General features: G+C 37.5%; 1 protein-coding gene and 1 non-coding gene across 4 annotated transcripts in view; both read right to left on the minus strand.

Moving 5' to 3' along the window:
* The window catches only part of LOC144662802 (fibroblast growth factor receptor 3-like), a 40,867-nt gene that overhangs the window by 7,589 nt on the left and 19,677 nt on the right, over nucleotides 1-13,601 (minus strand). For 2 of the 3 annotated variants that reach the window (XM_078523741.1, XM_078523742.1), the window contains exons 2-8: nucleotides 7,697-8,062; nucleotides 5,154-5,417; nucleotides 4,448-4,723; nucleotides 4,128-4,249; nucleotides 2,948-3,012; nucleotides 1,435-1,592; nucleotides 296-322 (exon numbers count right to left, since the gene is read on the minus strand). In XM_078523741.1, the coding sequence (XP_078379867.1) occupies nucleotides 296-322; nucleotides 1,435-1,592; nucleotides 2,948-3,012; nucleotides 4,128-4,249; nucleotides 4,448-4,723; nucleotides 5,154-5,417; nucleotides 7,697-8,062 (1,278 nt within the window). The remainder of the gene's footprint in view (nucleotides 1-295; nucleotides 323-1,434; nucleotides 1,593-2,947; nucleotides 3,013-4,127; nucleotides 4,250-4,447; nucleotides 4,724-5,153; nucleotides 5,418-7,696; nucleotides 8,063-13,601) is intronic. The other variant, XM_078523743.1, reaches the window with a different exon arrangement.
* Nucleotides 3,518-3,591, minus strand: Trnat-agu (transfer RNA threonine (anticodon AGU)). Its single transcript has one exon. It is a non-coding gene; the product is annotated as a tRNA-Thr (tRNA).

Raw genomic sequence — 13,601 nt, forward strand, 5'->3', positions numbered from 1 at the left:
TCAAGCTCAAGACTATTAAACCATAGTTAAATTGAGCTACACGTTAGTCGTTTTGTAACATTGTTATGCCCTTTTTAAACATTCCTTTCCTGTACTTTGAAATACTTAACGGTAACGTTACATTACATTAAATTATATTACATTACATTACGCCATTCCATTCAAAAGTGAGTTGTGCGGAATGTGATTGCGATACTTTGCCATGGTTTTTCGACTTGTTGGCTCAGAGTTTTGAACAAGGAATACATAACACTAACTTGCGATACGTTTTTTTCATTGTTAAAAACAAACTTACCCTCTGACTCGTTTTTCGTAAAGTTTGCTGAGAACACAAAGTTGAAATGTGTGAATGTTAGATCTTTAGCATGAAAACGACGCGCTACAGACAAGTCGAGTAATTGTGTTTAATAAAACAATACTTATCTCTGGTGAACATGCAATTACTGTGTCCGATTTTAGTTTTAATTTCTAGTAAGAAAGCCATTTGGAGAACATTTAATCTCATTCTCTGTCACCTCTTTTTACTGTGCCATTACTGAAATGTAAACACGATGTAATTTCGTAACATTACAATTAAGATCATTAGTTAATATATTTTTTTGTTCCGGAAAAATAGATATTTAATGGCTTGTACATTCAGGAAATAAGGGAGATAGAACGAAAGGATGCAGTTACCGGTTTAAACTACAGTAGAACCTCGGTAACTCGCACTCGGATAACTCGAACTCGCCCACTAACTCCAACTAAGTCCCATTTCCCTTGGCGGATTTAACCCCACTTTTCAGTCATTTTTACTCGGTTAACTCAAATTTGGATAACTCGAATTCCCCGCTAACTCAAACTAAATGTTGTTTCCCTTGATCACAATTTACCCCGATAACTCGAGTTGTGGTTCTGAAACTCGCCTCGGATGCCCATTAAAATATCCCTTTAGCTCGACTTCCTGTCGCCTAATCGGTTTCAACACTAAATGATGCACTACAGCAATTTGATTTTCATAAGTGAAATAAACAGTTCACGTATCTGACAGTGATTTCTCACTCTTGTCCTGAGAATGTATGGTCGTGTTAGCCAGTTTCTGGCGAGAAAAGTTTAATTTGCACGGTATTGCATACTGTTGTGCTGAAACATAAGTTAACTATCAATTCATAACCTGGCAAATTAAATATTTAATCGACCCCGATAACTCGAACTGTTTATCGTTTTCCTTTAGACTTCCGAGTTGGCGTGGTTTTACTGTAATGATAAGCTTCCGCTATTTATAGGAAAACATTCTTAGAAGTGCAAACGAGCTTCGAGTCAACTATTATAATCGGTATGTCAACACAAAACTCTTCAGTTTTTACATGTTAAATCAACAACCACGTAACCGACAGTCTGTAGCTTACATTATCATAAAAGAGTAGACAGAGTAAATGCAATATTTGTACATACTTGTTTGTAAGGGCAAATCACTTGGATCAACATCCAATGTGGAGTTGGCCCTGAATGAACCCAGTCTTCCATCAGTAATTTCATCCTGTAGTGGTGTTAAAGGATCATTGGCTGATTTCCCAAACAGCAGCTTAACAATGGCCACAACGCTACCCGGTCTAGAAACACGTGCAAACGATACAAACCATTGAAAACCGATTTCAATGAGCATTACTAGAATAAAACAAAGTGTTAGGAGTAGTATATAAACAGCAAGAATAGGGGGTATTTAGCTCAGTTTTCACAGCAAGCCTCTTAACTCTTACACAAACACATTCGTTGAAAGAGGAAATGCCTTAGGGAATTTTTTTTCTTGTAGAAATGTTTTACGCATCATCCAAAAACTATTTATGGGTTAGAGACTGTTGTGAGTGTTTTGTTGACAAATACACGCACGCGCTGGCCGCACAATGAACGAGAAATTTTCAATACTGCACGAAGCGTAGGCGAGTGCAGTATTGAAAATTTCGAGTTCATTGTGCGGCCAGCAAGTGCGTGTATTTGTCAACAAAACACGAACTAACAGTCTCTAACCCTTTTAATATACAATCTGAGTACACTGCAAGAAAAACACGATTCACCGAGCTTTGAACTAGACTTTTAATGAATAATAATATAAAGAAGAATTTGAGTAGTACATAATTATACATGCAGGCTGTAGAGATCAATAATACAGAAATCCAAAAATATAAGCTGAAAAATAAAAGAAGCTCAAAATGGTCCATTAAATTGTTCTTTAGCTGAAGTCGTTCATAAATACAGTCAGCGAGAAGCTTGTTCAAGGTGAGCCGATCGCTTTTACAATTGCAAGCCAGCAAGTCAATCGCACACAAAAAATTCAGCTTTAGTTTACCTTTGAAAATGAAAACACTCCAGGTTGTTTTCTTCTGGGTATTTTTTGGTATTGAATCGTTGATAATTTGAGGAATATCTTTTTCTTCCACTTTTGCAAGCCTTGAAGCTGAAGACATTTTCAATAATGCACGATTTTTGTGCATTATTGTCAATACTGCACTGTCGGAGTTTGCTGACGACAGGTAAAGGAAAATCACGTGATCGATTTTAACCAATGGCGCGCGTGGATTTTGGACAGTGAACGAAGATTGTATACAACAATATCACCCGGCAGCCAAAAAAAAAAAAACAAGGGCCATGGCATATGGCAGGGAATTTTGATACGCGACTAAAATCAACTGAACAGGTTACAAATGATACCTTTTACATTTCTTCGAGCTTATCTGAAGGTTATATGTGTGCTTTTATGTGTGCAGAAGATTAAAAGCTATTGACGATTGTAATTACTGTCTTTGCGACTAACGACCAGCCATTCATTCGCTGAAGCAGTAAGAATGAAATTAAGTTTTATTCAGACCCGCAACTTAATTTTGAAGGTAAAAACGCTGATCATGCACTCCCTCCACATACTGTAATGGAAATGTTCGGAATAATGCCAGTTCTATGCATAAGGATGTACCTGAATTCTTCAACTGACACCTTGTAAAGCTCCTTTCTAGAATTCTGTCCATAGACATTCCAGATCTAAAGACAAATACGTTAAAGGAATTGCTTTCTACCAAACAGAACTTTAATTTAAAAAATTGTCAAAAACGTAATGCTAACTATTTCAATGACTTTGTTTTAATGTTCAGACGTATTGGGGGATGGGGGAGGTGGATGACACCTCGCCCTCGTGGATTTTCGCAATTTTGAAAAGTAGATTTACTTTGCAATGCTAAAACTTTAAGTGGCTGGTCATTCATCAGCTACATCAAATACTTGTCTTCGATTTATTGCATTGCCATTGAAGCCACATTTTGACATACGGGTTTTTTCCTCTTTTTGCACATAACTTTTCCTTTTTTTAGTTTTCATAAGCAAGGTAGTATACATTTTAGATTCTTTTGACCTCTTAATTACATTCCAAAATGAATATACGAAAATCATATATTTGTACTGCGGATATACATTTTAAGCAAATGAGAGATCATCGCAGTAATGTACTCAACTTAAGCAGTTGAGAAAAGTAAGCCTGAAAAAAAAATTCAGGCTTGAACGGGAATCGAACCCATGACCTCTGCGATACTAGTGCAGCGCTCTAACCAACTGAGCTATCAAGCCAACTGGGAGCTGGTCATTAGCAGTTTGGTTTGGTTTTGAATTAGGGTTTGGTATTTTCTAACATTTAGAGAAAATAAACTGTAGTGAAATCCAAGTTGGCGGATTTGATGACGTCATATGACGTCATTTCCAACAAAAAAAAGTGTCCTCTTGTAGAGCAAGCTCTGGGCTATATACTTAATGTAAAATAGTTTTGATGTGTTTCAATAGAACGGAAACCGAGTTCAATCCTTCCCAGTACCAAGGTGACGGGGTATGAATTAGCTTGTACGTTCCAGGATTTTTAAATCCGTTTTAAATCCTCTTTAAAAAGACGTAGTTGAACCTACCCTGTGTACAGCTGTATCACTTGAATAAAATAAAGTCTTAATGATTGAAGTCTTCTTCTCAGTTGTCACAGAAAGCCTTATAACTCTTACACGAATATATTCGTTAAAGGAGAAAATGTGTGCAGCCGACTCCCTCAACTAAAAAAAACTCGGTTTTTTTATGAGGAGAGGGCGGCGAAACTGTCTCCAATATTCTTCAAAACTTACCGCCATTAAAACAGCAGATTCCAAGGTCTTGAACACAGTTGATTCTCTGTTTGACAAAGACTGGTTCCATTTTTCATTTGTCAGGGTTATTCCAACTCTTTCGGTTTTACATTTGTTTCCACCTATCAAAAAGATGTAATTAAAAATTATTGTCAAGATGACAATTCAACAAGAGGCCTTCAACAAAAGTCGCTATATATTGTAGCCTAGCATTTACAACACGATTTACAATACTCGGCTTGTGGCGGGGTCAATCCTCGGTGTCAACATGTTTACATGTATATAACTTTGTAAAGATTGTCAAAAAAAAAAATACTTACATTTTATACTGATTATGCTGACACTCGTAACATTGTTACCATATCCATTACTGGCCGTACACCTGTACGATCCAGCATCTTTCCTGTGTGCATTGACAAGATGGAAGAAGTGACCAGAAGCATTAAACTTCTCTACAGGCATGCTGTCTTTTGTCCAGATGATGGTCGGCTTTGGGTCACCAGATGCATAGCATGTCAGCGTCAAATCGTTTCCAACCTCAATGTCCGCCATTCTCAGTGGGGTGACTGTAATACTTGGTGGAACTGAAAGTGCAACTAAAGTGAACATCATTATATGCGTTCACTGAATTATGGTAAAGCGCAATACGAGCAAGCTCTAAAGTGCTCCAACCTGCCAAGCACATCCACAACTCGACGTACGGACAGCTTACAGTATTGACCAAAACTTAGTAATCACTGCATAGGTCAATTCGGTGTTCCCTTTTGCCACGCAAAATTTTTCATATGAAAATCCGTGGGATTTGCATGGAAATGAACGTGCAGGCGAAACACATTTTCATATGAGCAGTTTCGCACGAAGACTCGTTCTGATACAGAGGCAAAAGACAACTTGGAAATGTCCTATTGGTTCTAAACTGAGCGTGCGCCTTCTGCACCGCAGCAAAATGCTAATGTTGAACGTTAGAATAACAAAATACATCTACATGGTACGACACAGCAATTGAGAGTAGTGAGAGCCGCTTACATTTAATGTTCACTATGCTGACACTAGTAGCATCATCACCATATCCATTGCTAGCTGTACATCTGTATGATCCTGCATCTTTCCTTTGCACATTAACCAGATGAAGCAAAGGACCAGAGACATTAAACTGGTTCACTGGGACGCCATCCTTTGTCCAGGTGATGTTTGGATGTGGGTCACCAGATGCATTACACGTCAGTGTCAAATCTTTTCCAACCTCAATATCAGCCTTTCTAACTGGAGAGGTCGTAATACGTGGAGGCGCTGAAGGTACAAGCAAAAGGAATATGCTTATACTTGTTAAGTAAGAAGTGGCACAATTTCGTTTGGAGAATTTGGCGACAATCGTCCTCTGTGGAGCTCTTATCGACTTAAATATGAGATACGTGCGAATTGTAATAAACCTCGCGACACGTCACAAGCACGCTTCCCAAGAACAAAGAACGTCCCACCATAAAAACGCAATGCGTGATGTACAAACAACGATAAGAGCAGTGCGTGTTTGTGACAGTAATTCGAAGGTAGCGCAACACCGGTACGTCGGTTTCACCATACTGTGGATGTCAATTATGCCACACCATTGTCAACAAAGCACGTGATAACCACAAGAGACGTTTCTTTAACGGTCGTGACTAGAATGGTTACTTCAGTCAGAAATCCGCTGGGAGAGTAGAATCCAAGCAGTCAAGTGTGCTTGCGGTTAGTTCCACTCTGGTTTGCTTCTTGTGGTTAGTTCCGTTCCGGTTTGCTTGCGGTTAATTCCACTCTGGTTTGCTTGCAGTTAGCTTCCATTTCTTAGTAAGGGTAGCCAATATGCAGAAATGGGTTCCAAGCGGATTTCTGATTTGGAGTATCCTTTTTAGTCACGACCTTTCTTTAAGGCGTGGTACTCTGAGAGAGACCTCAATATGGGGAATGAACGTATTGAGATTACAGAAGTCTACAAGTCTCTGGCGTAATTTGTAATGTATCACGGTGATCGTTCATTGTACTTGTTAGCGAACATGTAGAACGCGCAAGTTGTTAACCTTAAAAAGCCGATGTTTATGACGGCCGAACATTCGAACAAAAAGTCCTTTAAAGATCTAATAAACGTTATGCTTAAGTCAACGTCACACACGCATTCTATTTTCTTATTTAAATAGTTTCAATTCGGTAATATCGTAGCCATTTAGTATCCCTCCCACAAATTGGAAATGTAGTTTGATGTAAGCGAGTATTGTGATAGTCGGAAAAAATATGATATTCATCCTTTTCGATTTGGCAAAGATACCCTGCTTGAAGAACTGCCTTGAATGGACCCTAAAATTAGCACCGATACACTATAAAGGGAAATACGATGCTTTGTGACGTGTGATATTTTAAGAAAAAATCTCAGTCCTCCAAGAACTTGCGTAAACCACAATTTTCTGATATCAATATACACAGGAAGGCGCAGTAAATACAGTAGCTTTGTTAAAAAAAGTAAAATTACGTAATAATAACAAAAACTGTAATAATTTGTCTTCTTCTTGGGTCTTTTTAGGTTTACAGTTGTTAAATTATAAAGTTGTTTATTATAAAGTTATTGGTTAATCATAAAGTTGTTAATTATAAAGTTGTTAGATTTTAAGTCGGTAATCATCTTTTTGCTCAAAGTTGTTTTCTGCAGAGATCAAACATTTATATGTTAGCAGAAATAAATGTTTTTCAACCACCAAAGGAGCCAACCGCGGGCGAAAATAACGAAAAAATGATTACAAATTTGTGGTTTTTCACAAAGAGTTTTTCCAGGCTCGAAGTCTATTTTCCACAGCTATAAATTTCTTATTATAAACAAAAACATGTTCATTACCGACGTAAATTGCCCAATTCGAGGAACAATAATAGCTCAATTCGATGAAACCTACTTATATTGTAAGTCAATTTTTTTTATCACGCAATACACCAGTTTGGGTCCAATATCTAGAAACACGACTTTAACGAGGGTCAATTATAGGGGGTGGTGCAGTCCGCAAACCGCCATATTTTGTTCATCCTAGACCGCAAATTGCTTTTGTTTTCTTCTAAAGACCGAAACCCCCATAACTTTTTGACCGTAAACCGCCAAAAAAATACGAATGTAGCCGCAAACCGACAATCCAACTTGGCGTAAAACCGCCAGAGTGTAATGGACTATCTTTAACATACATGTATTCCTGTTTACTTTGCTGGGACTTCATTGTGTTACTATAATATATATTGTTCCCAATTACAACTGGTGTTGTCTAATTCGACACTTACTACAAAAACAAATGTCTTCTACGTTTGTTTTAATAAGAGCCAGAAATATTAGCTAGCTTAATTTTGTGCTTCTCAATTTATAGTGTGTAATCGCTGAATTAAAAACGTGTTATTTTACAGTGAACGCACTGAAAACGTGTTTATAACAAAAAACGCTTAACAAACACGTTTATGATATACTCGTCTAGCGGTATGAAAAGATGTAGTCCACTGAGTTAAAAGGGAAATCATTTGATTTGAAGAACGAGAAACGATTAAAAGAACAGCTTTGATACACTTACCAAATACAACAACAGATACAGAATTCTCAAGCTTTCCGTTGCGGATACCATTATAATAAAATATCCCCAAAGTGTATGTATTTTCACCAGTTGTTTTGACATCCTTTAACACCAGAGTTGCAGGCGGTCTTGCTCCGTAGTACAATCTGAATCTATTTCTAGCGAAGACGAACGTGCCGTTAGCGCTGGGTCTCGTAGCTATCCGTGTTCGCCCTTTTTCTCCGGGTCTCGCGCTCTCAATGGTAACACTTCGCAATTGTTCGCCTTTATCAAGAGCATACCTCCAAATTAGGGAGACCCGACTACTGTTGACTCCGTCCATTACGATTGTTGGGTTATGAGGTGTTCTCGTAAAAGTAACCGCTTCTGAAATGAGATAATAAAACACAAATCTTAACTTCGAAATAAAAAGTTTGATACAGTACAAAACTAGCTTAGAGAAACCAATAAAGGACTGCCTTGGGCTCGGTAGTCACTGTTCGACCACATACTAACAAAACAGATACATACGAGCTAGTGATGGCTGTAGAACCGTCCGTACCAAAACAAGACCAAACAATCCAAGTAAAACGGGACAGCTATCCATCTCCTGACCGTTTTGTAGCAGTATTAAAGAATTACACGGGTTGAAACGAAAACGAACACATTATGGAAACACTGTTCGCTTTCAGTCATGCATATATAAATCGCTCACAAGGGCTCAATGGATTTCAACCCGGCTACTTGAGCTTGACATAACTCAACCGAATATTGCAATATCGCGGCTTCGTACAATGTAATATTTGTGACACACTTCTACCTTTTTCAGGGGTTCTTTTTTTAACTTAACATGCCGTAAGCAAAATATTTTCACTGATTTAAGATGTGATTTTGCCAAATGATCGAGCAGTATCTAAAACTACTTTTTTATAAGGCTCTGTAGAGAGTAGAACTATGCAAGTTAGCGAAAAGCCATTTATGATATAGCAACAGCGTAGAACAAACCACGATGAACTGACGCATACTTACTAAAGGAGCACAACAAAGTTACGTCATTCAACTTAATTAACGTAAAAGCTACCATATTTAGACTTTTGTGGAGCCTTTTTAATATTTAATAGTTCTATGGGTATATTAAGATACTTTGTCTGGAAAGAATCGATAACATAACACTTCATCATAAAACAAGTCGCAAGTTTAGTCGGGATAACCCCATTCATTTAACTGAAGCAGTTAATACGACAAGTGTTGTCGCTATGGTACCCTCCAATTTTCATTTTAAACAACAATACTTTCTTGATTGATGACAATGCTTATTTGTGATAGCCACTTCTAAAACATAAAGCGGCATAATTACTGAGCATATCGGCGCATTCGTAAGCAGCAAACGGCTTCATGAATGTCGATTTTAGACAAAATGGCAGGCATCACCGAAACACGTGCTATTTTCTGTTATTCTTTAATAATGAACAAAATTGTGTAATGAAAGAGAAACAAGTTCCTTTACACCATTGACTGTACTGATAATTGGTCAAAACAAAAATCACAGTCACGGATGTATAAAAGATCCGCTGCCTGTTCCGTTAGAAGTTGGGCCTTCGTCCATAGAACTATATCTGAAAAGTTCCCATTCCTTACCGTTTTAGATTTTTCATTTAATTTCTTCTTTTTATATAGATTGTTTACTTTTACACACGTACACGTTCTAACGAGAACTTAATGTACTCTCCAGTGTTACGTGTATGAATATTTTTTATTTTTTCAAACCTATTTTTGAGAGTTTGAACTACCTCTCAAGGACGTTGACGCTATTTTCTTATGTGCATCCGTACGCCACGCCGCGCCATGCATCGAGCAAGCGACCTGAGGAATTAATCTAAATACATTAAGGGTTGTTAGCCGTGACGAAAACTTCGTCTAAAGTTTACTTTTACTTTATACTCACATGCATTTATCCTCTCATTTTCGTCACTGCATGAGTGTAAATACCCAGATAACACAACATAATATAAATTTCATTTCTACTCGAATTAATGTGTAGCTAAAAGCTAATGTCTTGGAATAAAAAATGGAAATTGAAATAAAGGAATCTGCTAGTTTATTTGCAATAACTTACAAAAATATTAATTCCAATAAAAATATAATTTATGATAAAAATGTAAAAACAGAAGCCTATCAAATATCAAAATTGATTAAATACAACAAATTCTAATAATATAACAAATTTCAATGCGTTTCGCAGAAGGAAAGAACTCAACTCAACGACCAGGCTTTCCAATTCACCGACCTACAAATCTAAATCCAAATGTTGACTGCAGAAGTTTTCATTTCAAGACGGTCTCAAGACGGTCTTTTGGAATTTGCGTTTTATGCAAATCGCGCTTCCATTTAAAATGCCAGGACGTGAACGTTGAATGTGGCTCGACTTGTCATTTTTGCTCATTTCCATCTTCTGCTGAGCAACAGTTCGACGACAGTCTAAACGATAACTTTGTTGTACCTGAAACATCGGATGCTACCCTAAAGTTGCGTGGTCTTTAGTTCATCCATCAAAACATTAGAAGCTTGAGGAAGAAGTTAAATGAACTTCGTGTTTTTTTTTAACGCAAAGTCCACGAATTCAGCTTAACAGTAACATTTCGGATGCAGAAGTGTCATTACATATTTTAGAAGAGATAGATTGGAGAGAAAAGGGGGCGGTGTAGCAGTGTTCGTCAGTGAGTCAATTAATGCTGTGCGCCGATCTGACCTCGAGATTGATGAATCTGTTTGGATTGAGATTTTTCTGCCCAAATCCAAAGGCATACTGTTTGGAAAATTTTATCGGCCACCATCAGAGTCAGTTAGCCAGCCAGACATTGATTATATGGATCGCTTTTACAACTGCCTGGACTGTGCTGCGGCTGAGGGAAAAGATTCTTAACGGGGACTTCAATTGTGAATATTTGCCTAAGAAACCAAGCCCTGAAACCAAGAACTTGAAAGAGATTTTTAAATCCTTTGGTTTAACACGGTTGATTAATGAACCAACACGGACTACTTCAAGCACCGCTACACTTTTTGACCAGTTTGCTAACCCAAATCCACGAGACATTTCTCGAGCCGTAGTTGCTGAATCCTGTCTGAGTGATTATGATAGGCTTATTTCAGTTCGAAAGATAAACAACTTCAAAGAACTACCTCGTGGGATAAAGTGCAGGAATTATGCTAAATACGATCCAACAAATTTCTGCAGTGATTTGAAGAAATTCCCCTGGGATACTGTGTTGAGTTCGACCAACGTGGATGAGCCTGGTCTTTGTGGAAGTGCAACTTCATGGCTGTGTGACAAACACTCTCCACTAATCGACAAAAAAGTAAGAGGACAAAATTGTTCATGGCTTACGCTGGAAATCAAACAGATGATGAGAGCTCGGGATGCCAGTCTCAAGAAATATCGTAGATTAAAATTAGCCTGAATTTATGCCGTTTTGGTTTCCTTTTGCAGATTAATTTTATATTGAATGTTTCCTTTCAAAGTTTCAGCTGAACTTTGGGCTTAAGTTATTTTAGCGGAGCTAGCTGTGACATTTTGTTTGCTTTTGATGGGCAAAAAGTTTTGTAAAAGGAATATTAAACTGCTCGCAAATTACTCGCTAGTTTTTATCAGCCTTATGAATCTCATATATTTACATTTGTACTACAGATTCTGGATTTTGATGAAATCAGGAATTACCAGGTACGATGTCTCTTTTATAATAACACAATTATTTTGTGACACTGCTATAATTGTAAACATGTTTCAGTAATACAGAAAAATGGTTATGAAGCCCGGCAAAGTTCTTTGTTATAGGTAGTTACGAGGGTTCATGCAACTAACGAATAGAAACGCATAATGCATAACTCACGCATTACGTATGAGCGCAAAACAAAAGATGTGCACGGTCATGGACCTTCCAACCTGAAACGTGGCCTCTCTGTTTGCTTTTTTGATGTAAGCCGGGCTTCCTTACAATTTCCCCATATTGACTATGTTGTAAACAACTGCCATATTGCATGAAGATAAAGCGGTGGCCCATACTGCCACATCGTATGCTAGTCCTAGTTACCTTAACTTTTATTCACTTGTTTTAAGGTACATAAATTACCTTTAAGTCACATTTGTAAAGTTTTATCCAATTCAGCTTTTCAGCTGTAATTTTAAAGCTTCAATAACCTATATATCTACATATCTAGTAAAAACATGTAGCAGAGCATAAAAACATATAGCATTTAATTTGCCGGTACCCACTTAAGGACTAGAGAAGAGGCACCGACAGTAAACTTTCTTGTCCAACGCAAGGTCAGGGCACCTGAGTGAATCGATCCTGAAGCCCATATCACTGGATATGGAGTTCACCTCTCTAACTGCTATGCCACCCTCCCTCCTACATCTTGTGAAACTTAGATGTATTTTTATTTGTGAAGTTGAACATAAAAATACCATACCACAATTTACTCTCCCGGAACTTAACCAATCAGGAGCGTGTACATATCATTGAAAATTTGAATGGATAAACACAGAGCACACAGAGCGGGATTTCCTGATTTACATATCCAAGATGGCCAACTTGATTTTGTAATGAGAAAATTATGCCTGCATGCACAAACATCCGTACCAGCGTATAATGGTTAGTCAGGTACACAGGAGCCTAAAATGTGATACCCACGAGTATTTTTGTCTGATTTTTGGCAACATTGCTATTTTTACTCAATCGAGTACGATGATTTCGAAAATCATTGTTGCCAAGCTTAATTCTTGTGTTAAGATGATGTTTTGATGCATTACATTTTTACATCATTCTCAAATTAAGGTTTCTTTCCTTTAGCAATTTTAGGTTGAATGTATTTCAAACCGTAATTAGTCTATTGTAAAGACGATTTTATGAATATCTAACAGTTTTTACGCTGTTTCTATGAATATGGAGCCGTTGTGTAACAATTGAACACGCCCGCTAATCAAGGTGAGGTAAAAACTTTCCAGGCCTAATTCAAAGGTGGAAACTAAAGAAAAAACAAAGTGTAGATTTATTTGAAGCCTGCGCGTATTGTTGTCGCAATTTCCCGTTCTATATTCTTTTTGTTTTGGAAATTAAAAAGAACAAAAAATTACAACGGGCAAATGCCGCAATTATAAGCGTATGAATATTTTTTTTCTTTTCATTAGTTTTCACCTAATTGAAAACAAAATCACGGAGAACTGGTTCTTCGGCTTAATGCACTAGAAGACAGTGAAATTTCCTTTCTGATGGCAATATCTGGATATAGTTTCCATCTTACTGATGTTAACGAGAGTGGATCGGGAAGGCCTATAAGACTTACATCTCTATTCATTTAGGTAGAGCGGCTATCTTAACAAAATAGCCGACTGGACATCCGAAAATAAGATGGTACTCAATGCCTCCAAAACGAAAAGTCTGCTTGTTACTGGCAACACCTGGAGAAGAAAGCTCCAGATAAGGACCTTGATGTGACGATGTGATGTGACGATGATGTGTTGTGACGTCACCATCCCACGTGACGTATAAGCTTCATGGTGATTGCTTACAAGGGCAGGAATCCATTTCAACTTTTTCAAATTGCTATAAATAATTTTATTTGAATCCCTAGGGTAAGCTGATTAATTTCCACACCTTTTTAAGTGATTGTAAATTCACACCTTTGACAATAAAGCCAAAAACCCATCAAAAAAGGGCCCAAAGAAGGGTGGGAAACCATCTCAACTTTTTCAAATGTCTATAAATAGTTTTATTCGAATCCCTAGGGTGCACTGATTAATTTCCTAACCTTTTTAAGTGATTCTATATTCACACCTTTGACAATAAAGCCAAAAACCTATCAAAAGAGGTCCCAAACAAGGGCGGGAAACCATTTCAACTTTTTCAAATGGCTATAAATAATTTTATTT

This window comes from Oculina patagonica, chromosome 8 (genome assembly GCF_052425735.1).
Source record: "Oculina patagonica isolate OP01 chromosome 8, crgOcupat, whole genome shotgun sequence".
Classification (NCBI taxonomy): domain Eukaryota; kingdom Metazoa; phylum Cnidaria; class Anthozoa; order Scleractinia; family Oculinidae; genus Oculina; species Oculina patagonica.